This window comes from Gallinula chloropus (assembly GCF_964237585.1).
Source record: "Gallinula chloropus genome assembly, chromosome: 10".
Classification (NCBI taxonomy): Eukaryota; Metazoa; Chordata; class Aves; order Gruiformes; family Rallidae; genus Gallinula; species Gallinula chloropus.
This window is the reverse complement of record NC_140095.1, coordinates 20,775,884-20,787,415: the sequence shown is the minus strand read 5'-3', so window position 1 is coordinate 20,787,415 and position 11,532 is coordinate 20,775,884. Positions and strand designations below refer to the sequence as shown.

The 11,532-nt window shown below is 62.0% G+C and overlaps 1 protein-coding gene across 1 annotated transcript; it reads right to left on the bottom strand.

Annotated features, from left to right (window-relative positions):
• Nucleotides 1–352: 352 nt before the first annotated feature.
• On the bottom strand, nucleotides 353–4,731 carry LOC311195473 (protocadherin-10-like; the record flags this gene model as incomplete). Its single annotated transcript, XM_084268877.1, has 4 exons — nucleotides 353–612; nucleotides 860–948; nucleotides 1,028–1,086; nucleotides 2,245–4,731. The coding sequence occupies 4 exons, from the start codon at nucleotides 4,729–4,731 to the stop codon at nucleotides 353–355; spliced, it is 2,895 nt and encodes a 964-aa protein (XP_084125003.1).
• Nucleotides 4,732–11,532: the final 6,801 nt, after the last annotated feature.

The window sequence follows — 11,532 nt, the reverse complement described above, 5'->3', positions numbered from 1 at the left end:
CAGAGATGGCTGGTCCCCAGGGGGACATGAGAATGGGTACACTGAAGGCAGATGAGCTTCAATCTGGTCATACCCCAAACAGCATCTGCTGCAAGCGCCACAGCTCTGCAGGGTGACATGGGAGAAACACCCCCATACCCCCTCTCCCCTCTACCCCCCCCCCCCCATCCTGATCACTTCTCAGTCTCTTGTTCCTTAAATTCTTCCCCCATGCCCAGACAGGCCACTGGCACAGCAGCCTCACAAAGTCCTGAGCAGTCCATACATGGAGCTGTGTGCTGTGGGTGGACCTAGCAGCTGAGATAATGGGAGTGATGCCCAGGGCAGAACCATCCAAGGACAGTGCTGGTCACTATTTCAGGTCGTTGTTGATGACCACACTGTCCTGCATGTCACAGTAAGTTGTCATCTTCTTCCTCTTGCCAAAGGTGGAGAAGCTGTTCTTGTTCTCCCGGCCCAGGAAGAGGGGCCCCTCTTTGCTGGAAAGCAGAGTGGGGGTGCCAGGGATGTAGACATTGTGCTGATAATCCAGGGCTGGGATGTGTCCCGGGTACAGGGGGCTGTACTGGGGTGTCCAGATGCTGTTGGTGCCTGCTGAAGCCTTCTGAAACTCTGAAGGAAAGATGAGTGTGAGACTGGGTCAGGGGAGGTCAGTGGGACAGCCCCATCCACGTCCCAGGGTGCAAGCCCACAGCCATGTGTCACCAAATGCCCTTCTGAAGCCTGGACAACCCTTCCACCCCACAAAGCTCTACCATTGTTAGGACCAGGGATGTGTTCTCCCCCACCACCACCACTACATCTCCACCAAGCAACAAGAGGGTCTGCTCTTTCCCAGCCTCAGTGCCCCAGTACTAACCAGTCACGGGGGTCACCAGTGTGCACAGCCTCTCGTGCTCCTTCTGGAGGGCTCTGCGGATGTCCCCCACATCCTCCAGACTCTGGGAACTAAAGAGAAGAGACAGGTTTGAGGCCATGCTGGAGATAACCTCCCCATGCCCACATCCCCCACCACTGGGGTCGTTACCTCTTCAGGGCAGGGCGCTGCATGCTGGGAGGCGCACAGTCCGTGTTGGGCTGCTTGACCTGGAAAACACAGGGAAGGGCAAGACTGGTGATCGGGAGTCTCTGCGAACCAGGGATGTGGGACCCCATCTCTGCTTTCCCTTTGTGGAGAAGCAAGCAGCACATTCCCATTTTAGGGAAAGTGAGGCAGTGCAGAGTCAGCCTGTTCTCTTCTGGACCTTCCCCACTTTCCTGAGACGCTGGAGTTGTCTGGGGCTCACTCTCCATCTCTAGGAGTTCAAGTGCTAAGCTCCCTTCCAGGGACTGCAAGGGGTTTTCCTCTTTCTGTTCATTTAGAAAACAACCCAAACCCACCTTTTTTGCAGGTGGGATGGTAACTTAGCCCAGGTTCTTGGGCATCAACAGGTGAGAGGTGCAGGAATTGCCCCTGCACCCCACGTCCCAGGGGGGCTGCAAACAACTAGGGGGAAATCTGATGGTATTAGACAGTGAGTCCAGCGGTGCAGGAGATGTGCAGGGGGAGATGGTTGGCAGAGAGTCTCGGGCTCTCCTCGGAAGGGCTGTTTTATTAAAAGTCAGATGTAAGTGGATTAGACGCCTCATCACTCTCCATCCTTGTAATCGCGTTTTGGGAAGAGCCTTTCATGGGGAAAATGAGATGTTCCTCATTTCAATACCTAACAAATGGTGACATCCAAATCCTGCCCTGAAGACCCCACTCCCTCCCTACCAGAAAAGCCCGGTGCAGCACAGTGGCCAGACCTTGGTGCCTGAACTGGGGACATAATGATGGTGGCAGAGCCAGGCCCAGCCCTGGGTGCAGCAGCGGGACACTGGGGACCCCGCTAGCAGGGGGGAAGCAGAATGGCAGCTTGGGCTGCCCCAGTGTGAACTGCTCACCCACGCAAAGGAGATGCCACCCCCACCTATCCCACTTCCCCCCTGGGGCACTGGAGCAGCTCCGCTGCCTCTGATGGGTGCAAAAGGCAGTGGGAAGGGATTTCCTCTTGCCTCAGCTAAGCCTGCTGTCCCCCGGTAATTAGACCCGTTGGGAAGCTCAGGCAGAGAGTTTCCCTCTCCCTGATGGCTCCCAACTCCCACACTGATCAAAGGCGACAATTATTCTCTGGAAAAAGCTGTGCCTGGTTTCTCTTGCGGCAGAGGCTGAGGGAGGGGGCTGGGGGGGACCTGTGGAGCACCGGTAAGCAGCACCGTTACCTGCTTGGAGACCTGAGGATGCTGGCCTGCCCGGGACTGCTTCCCAGTGTCCTTCTCATTGTTCCGGGGTGGGCTGCAGGGCTTGAGGAACATGAAGTCACTCTGAGCAGACTCAGGACCAAGACAGACCTTGTAGCAGTAGCCCGGCGGGCCACCCCCAGGCACGTCAAGGCAGGTGGCAGCTGCGGTCCCCGCAGGGGGCTGTGCCATCAGGTTGGATGTCTTCAGGCCATCAGGAGAGGGTCTGGACCCGGGGCAGCAGTGACAGCGGGGCAGTGAGCAGCCGTCACCTTGGCGGGAGCGCTGCTCCCCGCGGCACCGAATAGCCGTGAGGATGAGGATGGCGAGGAGGAAGGTGAAGGAGATGGAGCCCAGGGAAACCAGGAGGTAGAGGGTGAGTGGAGAGGATGAGGAGGCCTCCGGAGGGAGGCTAAACTCGCTGAAGTCAGAGAGAGTCTGTGGCATGGTGTCCACCACCGACAGCAGGAGGGACACGGTGGCAGAGAGGGCTGGCTGCCCACCGTCACGCACCTGCACCACCAGCTGCTGCCGGGTTGCATCCTGCTCCAGAAAGGAGCGGAGGGTGCGCAGCTCGCCCGTGTCCGGTGCTATGCTGAAGAGGGTGAAGTCAGTGGCCTGGAGGAGCTGGTAGTAGAGGCGAGAGTTCAGCCCCGCGTCCGCATCCACGGCTGACACTGTGCCCACGAGGTAGCCAGGCCCAGCCGATCGCGGCACCAGCTCAGTGGCCACGGAGCCATTGCGTGGCATGGGGGAAACGATGACAGGAGCGTTGTCATTCTGGTCCAGCACAAAGATGTGGACGGTGACGTTGGTGCTGAGTGGGGGGAAACCCGCGTCCTGTGCTTGCACTTGGATCTGGAAGCTGCGGATCTGCTCGTAATCGAGGGAGCGCAGGGCATACATGTGCCCGCTGTCCGAGTTGATGGACACATAGGTGCCCACAGGCATGCCATGGATGTGCCCATCGGCAATGGAGTAGGACAGGTAGGCGTTTTGTTGGCAGTCAGGGTCCAGCGCACTGACAGAGCAGATGGAGGCACCTGGTGCATTGTTCTCCATCACGTAGACGCTGTAGGAGGGCTGGAGGAAGCGTGGGGCGTTGTCGTTCACGTCAGACACTGGGACAGTTAAGGTGCTGCGGGTCAGCAGGGCAGGTGAGCCCATGTCCCGTGCTGTGATGCTGACGTTGTACTCAGGAACAACCTCCCGGTCCAGTGCCTGAGTGGTGACCAGCGTGTAGTAGTTGCGGAAGGAGGAGCGGAGCTCAAAGGGCACATCAGGGCCAACCTCACAGCTCACACGCCCATTGTCCCCAGAGTCCCGGTCCAGAACACTGATGACAGCGATGACGGTGCCTGGTGGGGCATCCTCCAGCACAGGCGTGGACACAGAGGTGAGGGTCACCTCTGGAGCGTTGTCATTCACATCAAGGAGGTGCACAAGCACCCGGCAGTGCACAGCCACGGCCGAGGGGCCACGGTCCTTGGCTTGCACATACAGCTCATGGAGGCTTGCCCGCTCGTAGTCCAGCGGCCCCTTCAGCAGCACCTGCCCACTGCGGGGCTCCACGTGGAAAAGCTCCCGGACGCGCGGTGGTGCGTGCCCACTGAAGGAGTACTCGACCTCCCCGTTGGAGCCCTCATCCAGGTCAGTGGCATTGAGCTGGATGACCAAGGTGCCAGCCGGGGCATCCTCAGGAAGGCTGACACCATACAAAGGCTGGTCGAAGGCAGGCACGTTGTCATTGGCGTCCAGCACGGTGACAAGGATGTGAGCCGTGCCCGAGCGCTCGGGGACGCCGCCGTCGAGCGCGGTGAGCAGCACCTGGTGCGCGCGTTGCTGCTCGCGGTCGAGGGCGCGCTCCAGCACCAGCTCGGCGAACTTGCTGGCGTCGCTGCGTGTCTGCACCTCGAGGGAGAAGAACCCGTTGGGGCTGAGCCGGTAGGTGTGCACCGAGTTGGTACCCACATCGGGGTCTTGGGCGCTCTCCAGGGGGAAGCGGGCCCCGAGCACAGCCGACTCAGCCACTTCCAGCACATACTCTTGCCAGGGGAAGGTGGGCGCGTGGTCATTGATGTCCAGCACCTCCACCTCGACGCGGTAGAGCTCCAGCGGGCTCTCTACCAGGAGCTGCAGGTGGAGCAGGCAGGTGCCCCCGGCCTCACACACCTCTTCCCGGTCGATGCGCTCATTGACGAAGAGGATCCCGTTCTCCAGGTTCACCTCCAGGTACGGCCTGGCCCCGACTCGCGACACGATGCGGAACCGCCGCGCGGACAGGGTGGACACATCCAGCCCCAGGTCCTCACCCAGGTTGGCCACGAAAGCTCCGTGCTCCAGCTCCTCCGGCACGGCGTAGCGCAGCTGCCCGCCGGCCGGGCGCGGTGCCGGGGACCCGGACAGCAGGAGGAAGAGGATGGAGAGGAGGAAGAGCTGCCCCCGCCCGGAGCCTGGCCCGGTCCCCATGGTGCCGCAGCCCTGCCGGGGACGCGGGGTCCCACCCGCGCCGCCGCGTCGCCTCCTGCTCGCCCCTTGCACTTCCAAAGAGTTTCAGGCTGCCCGGGGCGGCGGGGGAGGGCCCTGCCCGGAGCTGGGGGTGGGTGAGGAGGGGAGGGGGTCGACCCGCGGCCCCTGGCAGCCGCTTAACCCTGTCCCTGCTGGTCCCAGGGAGGGGATGCGATCCGGACCCCCGCACCGCACCAGAATCAGTCTACCGGAGCCGGACGCACCTGGGGAGGGGGCTTAGCCCCGGGGAGGTCCCGTTGACGGCGGTGGGAGCTCCAGAGAGGCCGATCGTTTGCCCTGGGTACCGGTATTACCCCGCAGATGCTGCGTTCGTCCCCGCGGTAGATTAAGAGGAGCCCGGATCGCGGCGGCTGCCAAATCCCCCGGCCGCGTCCCCCGCCGTGCCGGCCCTAACCTTTACCAGATGGTTAAGCCCCTCCAGACTTGATTACATTTCCCTGCACACCGTTTTCCTTGTAATGCGGAGTTTTTAATTACCGGAGCAGGGGGGATTACAGCCCTGGATAAAGCTGAGCCCATCCGCGCAAAAGCACAGAGAGACCCCCACCCCTCCACCCCCTCCCTTCTCCTCACCACCCCCCCGGCTCCTTCCCTGCCTGCTCCCACCTCCGACCCCCCGCCTGCCCGCAGCCCTAACCCCGGTCCCCACGCGTGTCCCCCCCCCGCCGGTGGCAGCCCCCTCGGGCTGTCGGGGCACGATCCCGCCGCACACCCGGGGATCTGCCCCCCCGTTCCCCAACCCCCCCCCCACCACCACCACGGGCACAAACTTTCCGCCCCCCACGGAAAGCCGGGGGGGGGAGGCGGGCGCGGGTCGAGCCTCGGGTCCCCTCCGGCCCCCCCCGGAGGGCGACAGACGGAGCCCCCCGCGACCCTCCCCCGCCCCGGTACCGATCACGGTCCCTCCGCTGGCCGCTCGGTTCTCCCCGCAGACCGGTCTCCAGTCGCCGCCGGCTCCTGGGCAGCTCCGCGCGGCGCCTCCCACACCGGCGCCGACCCCTCGGTAACGGGACGGGGCGGCCGCCGCCCCCTCCACCCCCCCGCCCCGCGGGTGCTTAGGGCGCGGATAATCCCCTAACGATCTAGTTAAGGGCTCGGCGGGGCTCGGAGCGGCTTTAGCCGTGCGGTGATATTTCACCGCCTTTGTCTCTGCCTCCCGGTCCCCGGTGGGATGGGAACCGCCGGCCCCAACCTCCCCCCCACACACACACACCCCCCTTCCACCCCCTCCGCTCCCCAACGGGGACACGCGTGGGAGGCTGGATCCAGGGACGACTGGGAGACCGGAGGAAGGGAGAGACGGTGGGGGCCGGAGGGGGTCTGTCGGGCTGCAGAAAGGGGATCGGGTCCCTGCGAGCGCAGCGCGACCCAGGCGGGACGTGGGGCCGCCGGTCAGGGAGCGGGGCGGCGCGGCTGGGCCACGCGTGAGCTCGGGCAGCTCACGGGTGGGATGGGGACGGCTCCCGGTAAGTGAAGCCCAGGCTTCTTTGGAAGAGCTGGTCACCGCCGGCCCGTCCCCCGCACCATCTCCCACGCCACGTCGTCATTGTCACCCCCACACCCTCGATCTGTTTCTCGGCTCATCATTCCCCCCTCCCCACCAGCCCCCCCGCATCCTTTCCCCCCCCCCCACTTCCCCCGCATCACCGCCCAGCCCTGCCCGCGGCTGGGACCCCGCGGCTGGGATGGTTGGGGTACGGCTGCTCCGGGAGCACCCCCAGGGCTGCTCAGGGCAGAGGGGATTTGGGGAGGGGACACAACTGGACACGGAGATTTTCGGGGGTCTCTCTTCCCCCCCTCCCCAGTCCTTCCCCCGCCGCTGCCCCAGTGCGTTCCGGGAAGATCCTCGGAGCAGCTCTCGCCCTTTTGTTTGATTCCGATTCAAATATTCATTCCCCCCCTTCCCGGCTGGAACCTGCTCCAGGCAGAACCCCTGCTCCCCCCGGCTCCCCTGCCCGGTCCCGCCGGTCCTTTTTCCGGCTCTGCTCGGCGATGCGCTGCCCGATCCACCCCCCACCCACCCACCCAACCCCCCAGCAGCTCCCCCCCGTCCCCAGCTCTCCATCGCTGCTCCCTTGGGTGTGTGGAGGGGATCCGTCCCGTTCCTTCCCTATTGCTTCCCTCCTCTAAGGGAGATCACAGACAGTCCCAACGTTCCTTTTCCCCACTTTCCCAAACCGTGGGGTCCCTTCCTTCTCCCCCCTCCCCCCAGCTCCCATGATTTCAGGGAAACAAGGTCAAAAGGGGTGGGGGGCTTGAGAGGGGGCACAGCCTTGTTCTGAGGATCCCTTTCCTGAAGGAAGTGGGACAGGCTGGGGGGGGCTGCAGAGGGATGGGGGACACAAAATAGAACCTTTGGGGGGGGGATAGCAGAGGAGGGTGGACAATAGGGAAGATGGCATGGGGACTGTCCTGTAAATTTTAAGTCCCCTCTTGTGACCCAGGGGGAGCATTTGGCTGCCAGCCCTGTCCTCTCTGGGCAAGGAATCAGGACACGGCTCAAAGCTTGGTTTTGGAAGATGCTGGAAGGTAGCAGAGTGTGTGTGTGTGGGGGAGGGTGTCTCTCTGAGATGTCTTGGCACAGGCAGGCAGGTGGCCAGTTGCCGCAGGTCAGCGCTGACGCGCCTTGGCAAGGCCAACCAGGGAGCTCAGGGTGGGATGCAGCAGGAGATGCCGCAGGTTGAGCTGCCTTGGAACAGCTAAGCAGGGAGCAGAGGGTTGGGGGGGGGCTGTCACCCAGCTGCCTGCAAGCACCAAGCCTTGCCCAGCCACCACCATCACGTCCCTTGGGGGGGGGGACGTGGGGGGGCAGCAGAAGGCGCTGCAAGAAGAGCTGTCCCTGCCAGACCCCCCCGTCCCCTCCCACAGGTCCCCCAGGCGCCTGTCTGCCCAGCCGTGCGTGTGGGCTCCCTGCTCCCTTCCTGCTCCAAGCCAGAGCAGTGGGAGTTTGCAGAGCCCGGGAGGGAGAATGCGGGGGGTGGGGGGGTTGGTGGGGGGTCGAGGGGGGGTTTCTCCTGGCTGAAGATGGGAGCAGCCCCATCCCGCGGCTGGTAAGTCACTCGGGTTGCTGGTGCAGGGTCAGGTGCCAGGGGCTCAGTCTTCAAAGCCCCAAAGCTCTGTGCAGCAGGATGCCCTGCTCTGTGCTCCTTCCCCTCGGAAGCTTTGGCTCCAAGCTTTCCCTCTGGAAGGAAAACCAGTGCCCTGAAGGGGATGGTGGCCAGCACAGTGTGTTTGTCAGGGCTGCTGGGGCCCTCTGCCCGCCCTGGGATGCTGCAAGACATGAAACGTGCCCTGTCTCCTTTCAGAGCTGCACAGAGAGGGGATGAGAAGCTACAGCCAGGAGCTGGAGAAGGGAAATGTTAGATACTAGGGAAAAATCTTCATCAGGAGCATGGTAACACCAGCACAGTGTTATCCCAGCCCCTCCTGCTGGGATCGCTGGAGGTTGAGACACTGACCCTGAGCTCTGCATAGACCCTCTGTAGCCATCACCAACGTAGGAGCATTTTCAGGACATGGGGTCCAGCCCCAGGCAGCTGCTGGGTGAGCCAGTTCTGCCTCCAGAGGACAAATCTTACCAGGAGGAGCCCAGGGAGCTGGGATTGTTTAGTCTGGAGAAGAAGAGACTGAGGGGACACCTCATCACCCTCTACAGCTACCTGAAAGGAGGTTGCAGTGGGGTGGGGGTCAGGCTCTTCTCCCTAGAAGCTGGTGACAGGACAAGGGGAAACAGCCTGAAGTTGTGTCAGGGGAAGTTTAGGATGGATATTAGGAACTATTTCGTTACTGAAAAGTTTGTTAGATATTGGCACAGGCTGCCCAGGGAGGTGGGTGAGTCACCATCCCTGGAGGGGTTTGGAAGAAGAGGAGATGTTGTGTTTGGTGGTCCAGTGTGGGACCTGTAAGGCTGGATTGATGGTTGGACTCGATGATCTTGAAGGTCTTTTCCAGCTGAAACCATTCCATGATTCTGTGACACAGCCCAGGGAGTCACCACCTCTGCTCCTGCTTCAGACTGGGGGGGGGTGGGGGCTGGGGGGCAGGTGGTCCTTGCAAGCTGGTGGTCCTTGCAAGCTGCTTTTGTGGGCAGCTTGTTCCTCCCGAAGTCAGAGACCTCAGAGCCCAGTCAGACAAAGGCTGAGCTGGGACCCCTGTACCACTCTGGGCACCTTCTAAGCCACCAACTCCCCAGTGTCCTGTAGGAATGTCTCCTCTCCCGTGGGAAGGACAGAGAAGGAAGGGCTGGAGGGGGTCGGTCAGTCAGCAGGAATGTAAGGTTGGGATGTGGTGTGGAGCCTGCCTGGAGGGAGAGCTGGGGGCTGGGGGGGAGGATGGAGCAGCTCTCCCCTGTCAGGCCCCCGTGTGACTGATCTCAGGACACCAAACACAGCGCCTGGAGCTGGGAAAGAAGATTAAAAACCTGTTTGAAGGCTTGGGAAAATCATCTCACAGGGAAAAGAGGGAGTGAAACTGCTCGGACTGGAAGAAGCTGGAGGAGGTTTGACAGCAGGACCAGGGAGGTGGCACAAGGGGGAAGAGCTGGGGACAACCTGGCAGTTCCAGGCTTGAGCCCGGGAGAGGGGATGGAGCTGTCAGGGCTACTGATGGTGTCTGTGTGTCTGGAGTCTGCAGGTCTCTGTGGAACAGAAGATGTGGGTTCATCAAGCTAAATTTCCCCAGTGTACCTTGGGGAGAGGGTTTCCAGTTGACCTCACCTCCTCTGGCAGAGAAACAAACCTCTGTGGCTCTCCTGTCCATGTGGGTGATCCATAAGAGATTTGACCTGCTATCTCTTGGGGAAAAGGGTCTGGTAGCCACAGGGAAGCATCTTGTCAGCTCCCAAAGGGCTCCAGGGAAGGGACCACCACATAGCCCTAACAGCTTCCCCTGGCAGGACTCTTGTGCTCAGACCCTGAAATCTCTCCTCCTTCTCCTTCTCCTTCTCCTTCTCCTTCTCCTTCTCTCCTCTCTTGCAACGACCTAAACAGCACCTGGAAATGTTGGAGCTGGCCCTCCTGGATCTCTGAAGAAATCCCAGTTCTTCCAGTGCTGGACAGACACAGGGATGTTTCCTGCTGCCTCATCCCCCCCCTTTCACTTCTTTTCTCTGTCCCAGTTCCCAGGACAGGGACCACATCTCCCACCCTCCCTCAGCTCCTGCCAGGGGGCTGCACGGCCCCCTGAGATACCCCTCCACATCCCCACGCTCTCCTGGGAGCTTTGCAGATCCTCCAGGTCCTCCTTTTCTCCCCCACCAGCCCTACTTCTTTCCTCTGTGTCTGGGAGATGAGTGATGGGGGGTGTCGACAGGCACGCACCCGACTCCCCGGGGAGGGTGGGGAGCGGGGAGCTGGGGGTGGTGTTGTGCTGCGAGGAGGCAAAGCTGCCATCAGCAGCCGCTTTGATCTCCAGACAATTACAGACGAGTGGAGGACCTCGCTCCGCTCAGCCGATAAATAATGGAATCTGGGCGTTGACACAGACAGATTCCCCCCAAACTGTCAGAGAAAGGGAGACAGGGAGGGAGGGACCAGAGCCCGAGAGGCTGGAGGGGAGGGGGTAGAGAGGGTCTGTGGGAACATCGGGAGAAGGGGCAATGGGGGGGAAGGAGGATAAGTTTGGGCAAGGGGGATGCTGATGGGGAAAGCTGGGCAGGGAGGAGAGGGAGCCTGAGGAAGGCGTTTGGAGAGGGGAAGGAAGGAGCTGTGGGTGGGAGGGGGAGCGCAGCGCGCACAGCGGGCTGCGAGGAGGGGGGAACTAAATCCGAAGGTGGAAAAGAAAGAGAAGGAGGAACAAAGGCATGGCAGTGCCCCCGGGGCTCCCTGGCACATCACACGCTCTCCGAGCAGGGACCATACTCCTCAGCCCTCCGCAGAGCGGCCCTGACCTCCCCCCCCCCGGGGTGCTCAGCGCCGGGGAGGCAGCGTGAGGGGGGGAAATGGTGCCACTGGTGCGCAGCCAACAGCAGGAATCTGCTCGGAGATCACAAGTCCCCGAAAAACCTCCTGTCCCCACGCTCCCCCTGCTCCTCCCCAGCACCCTCCCACCCCCCCACACCCCCCCGCTCCTTCTCCAGCCCGGAGCTGTTTGTTCTCTGGCTGATGATGGGTTTTTTTTACTTTGTTTGTGAGAAAAAAAAAACACCTCCCCTTGGCTCAGGAGTCCCAGCACCCAGCCCAGCAGAAACCACCCAGCCCTCCAGCAGCCCTCCAGCCCAACCTGGCTGTGGCAGCAGACCCCACAGGTTTGGGGGGATCCATGGGGGCCGTCTCCTTCCTCCCAGTTTGTTCCCTCTCTGTCTGTGGGACTGTCTGAGGTCTGACAGTGGTCCAGGTCTCCGGGCCAAGCATCGCTTTGCTGCGGGTTCCCCTGCTCCCCACTTGGCCCTTTTTGGGAATGGGTGTCCAACAGTTCCCATCCAAGTTTCAGATGGGAAGCAAACACCTCCCAATGTAGGGACACCCCCCCACACACACCCTCCAGTCTGTGCCCTCCCATCCCTCCCTTGCTCCTTTCTGTGGAAACACCAGCTCCAGCCCAGGGGTGGGACCTTCACCCATGTGCAGAGCACAGGGCTCTCCCTGGGGACATCTCACCCTCCCCAAAAGCAGGACAGGATACAGGCAGGGAGGGCCATGGGTTGGCTGATGGGGGTGGCACTCAGCAAACAGGGTGTCCATAGAGCTGGGGGAGGCAGCAGTACTGGCTCCAGGGTGTGTGGGATGGATGAAGGACATCCCA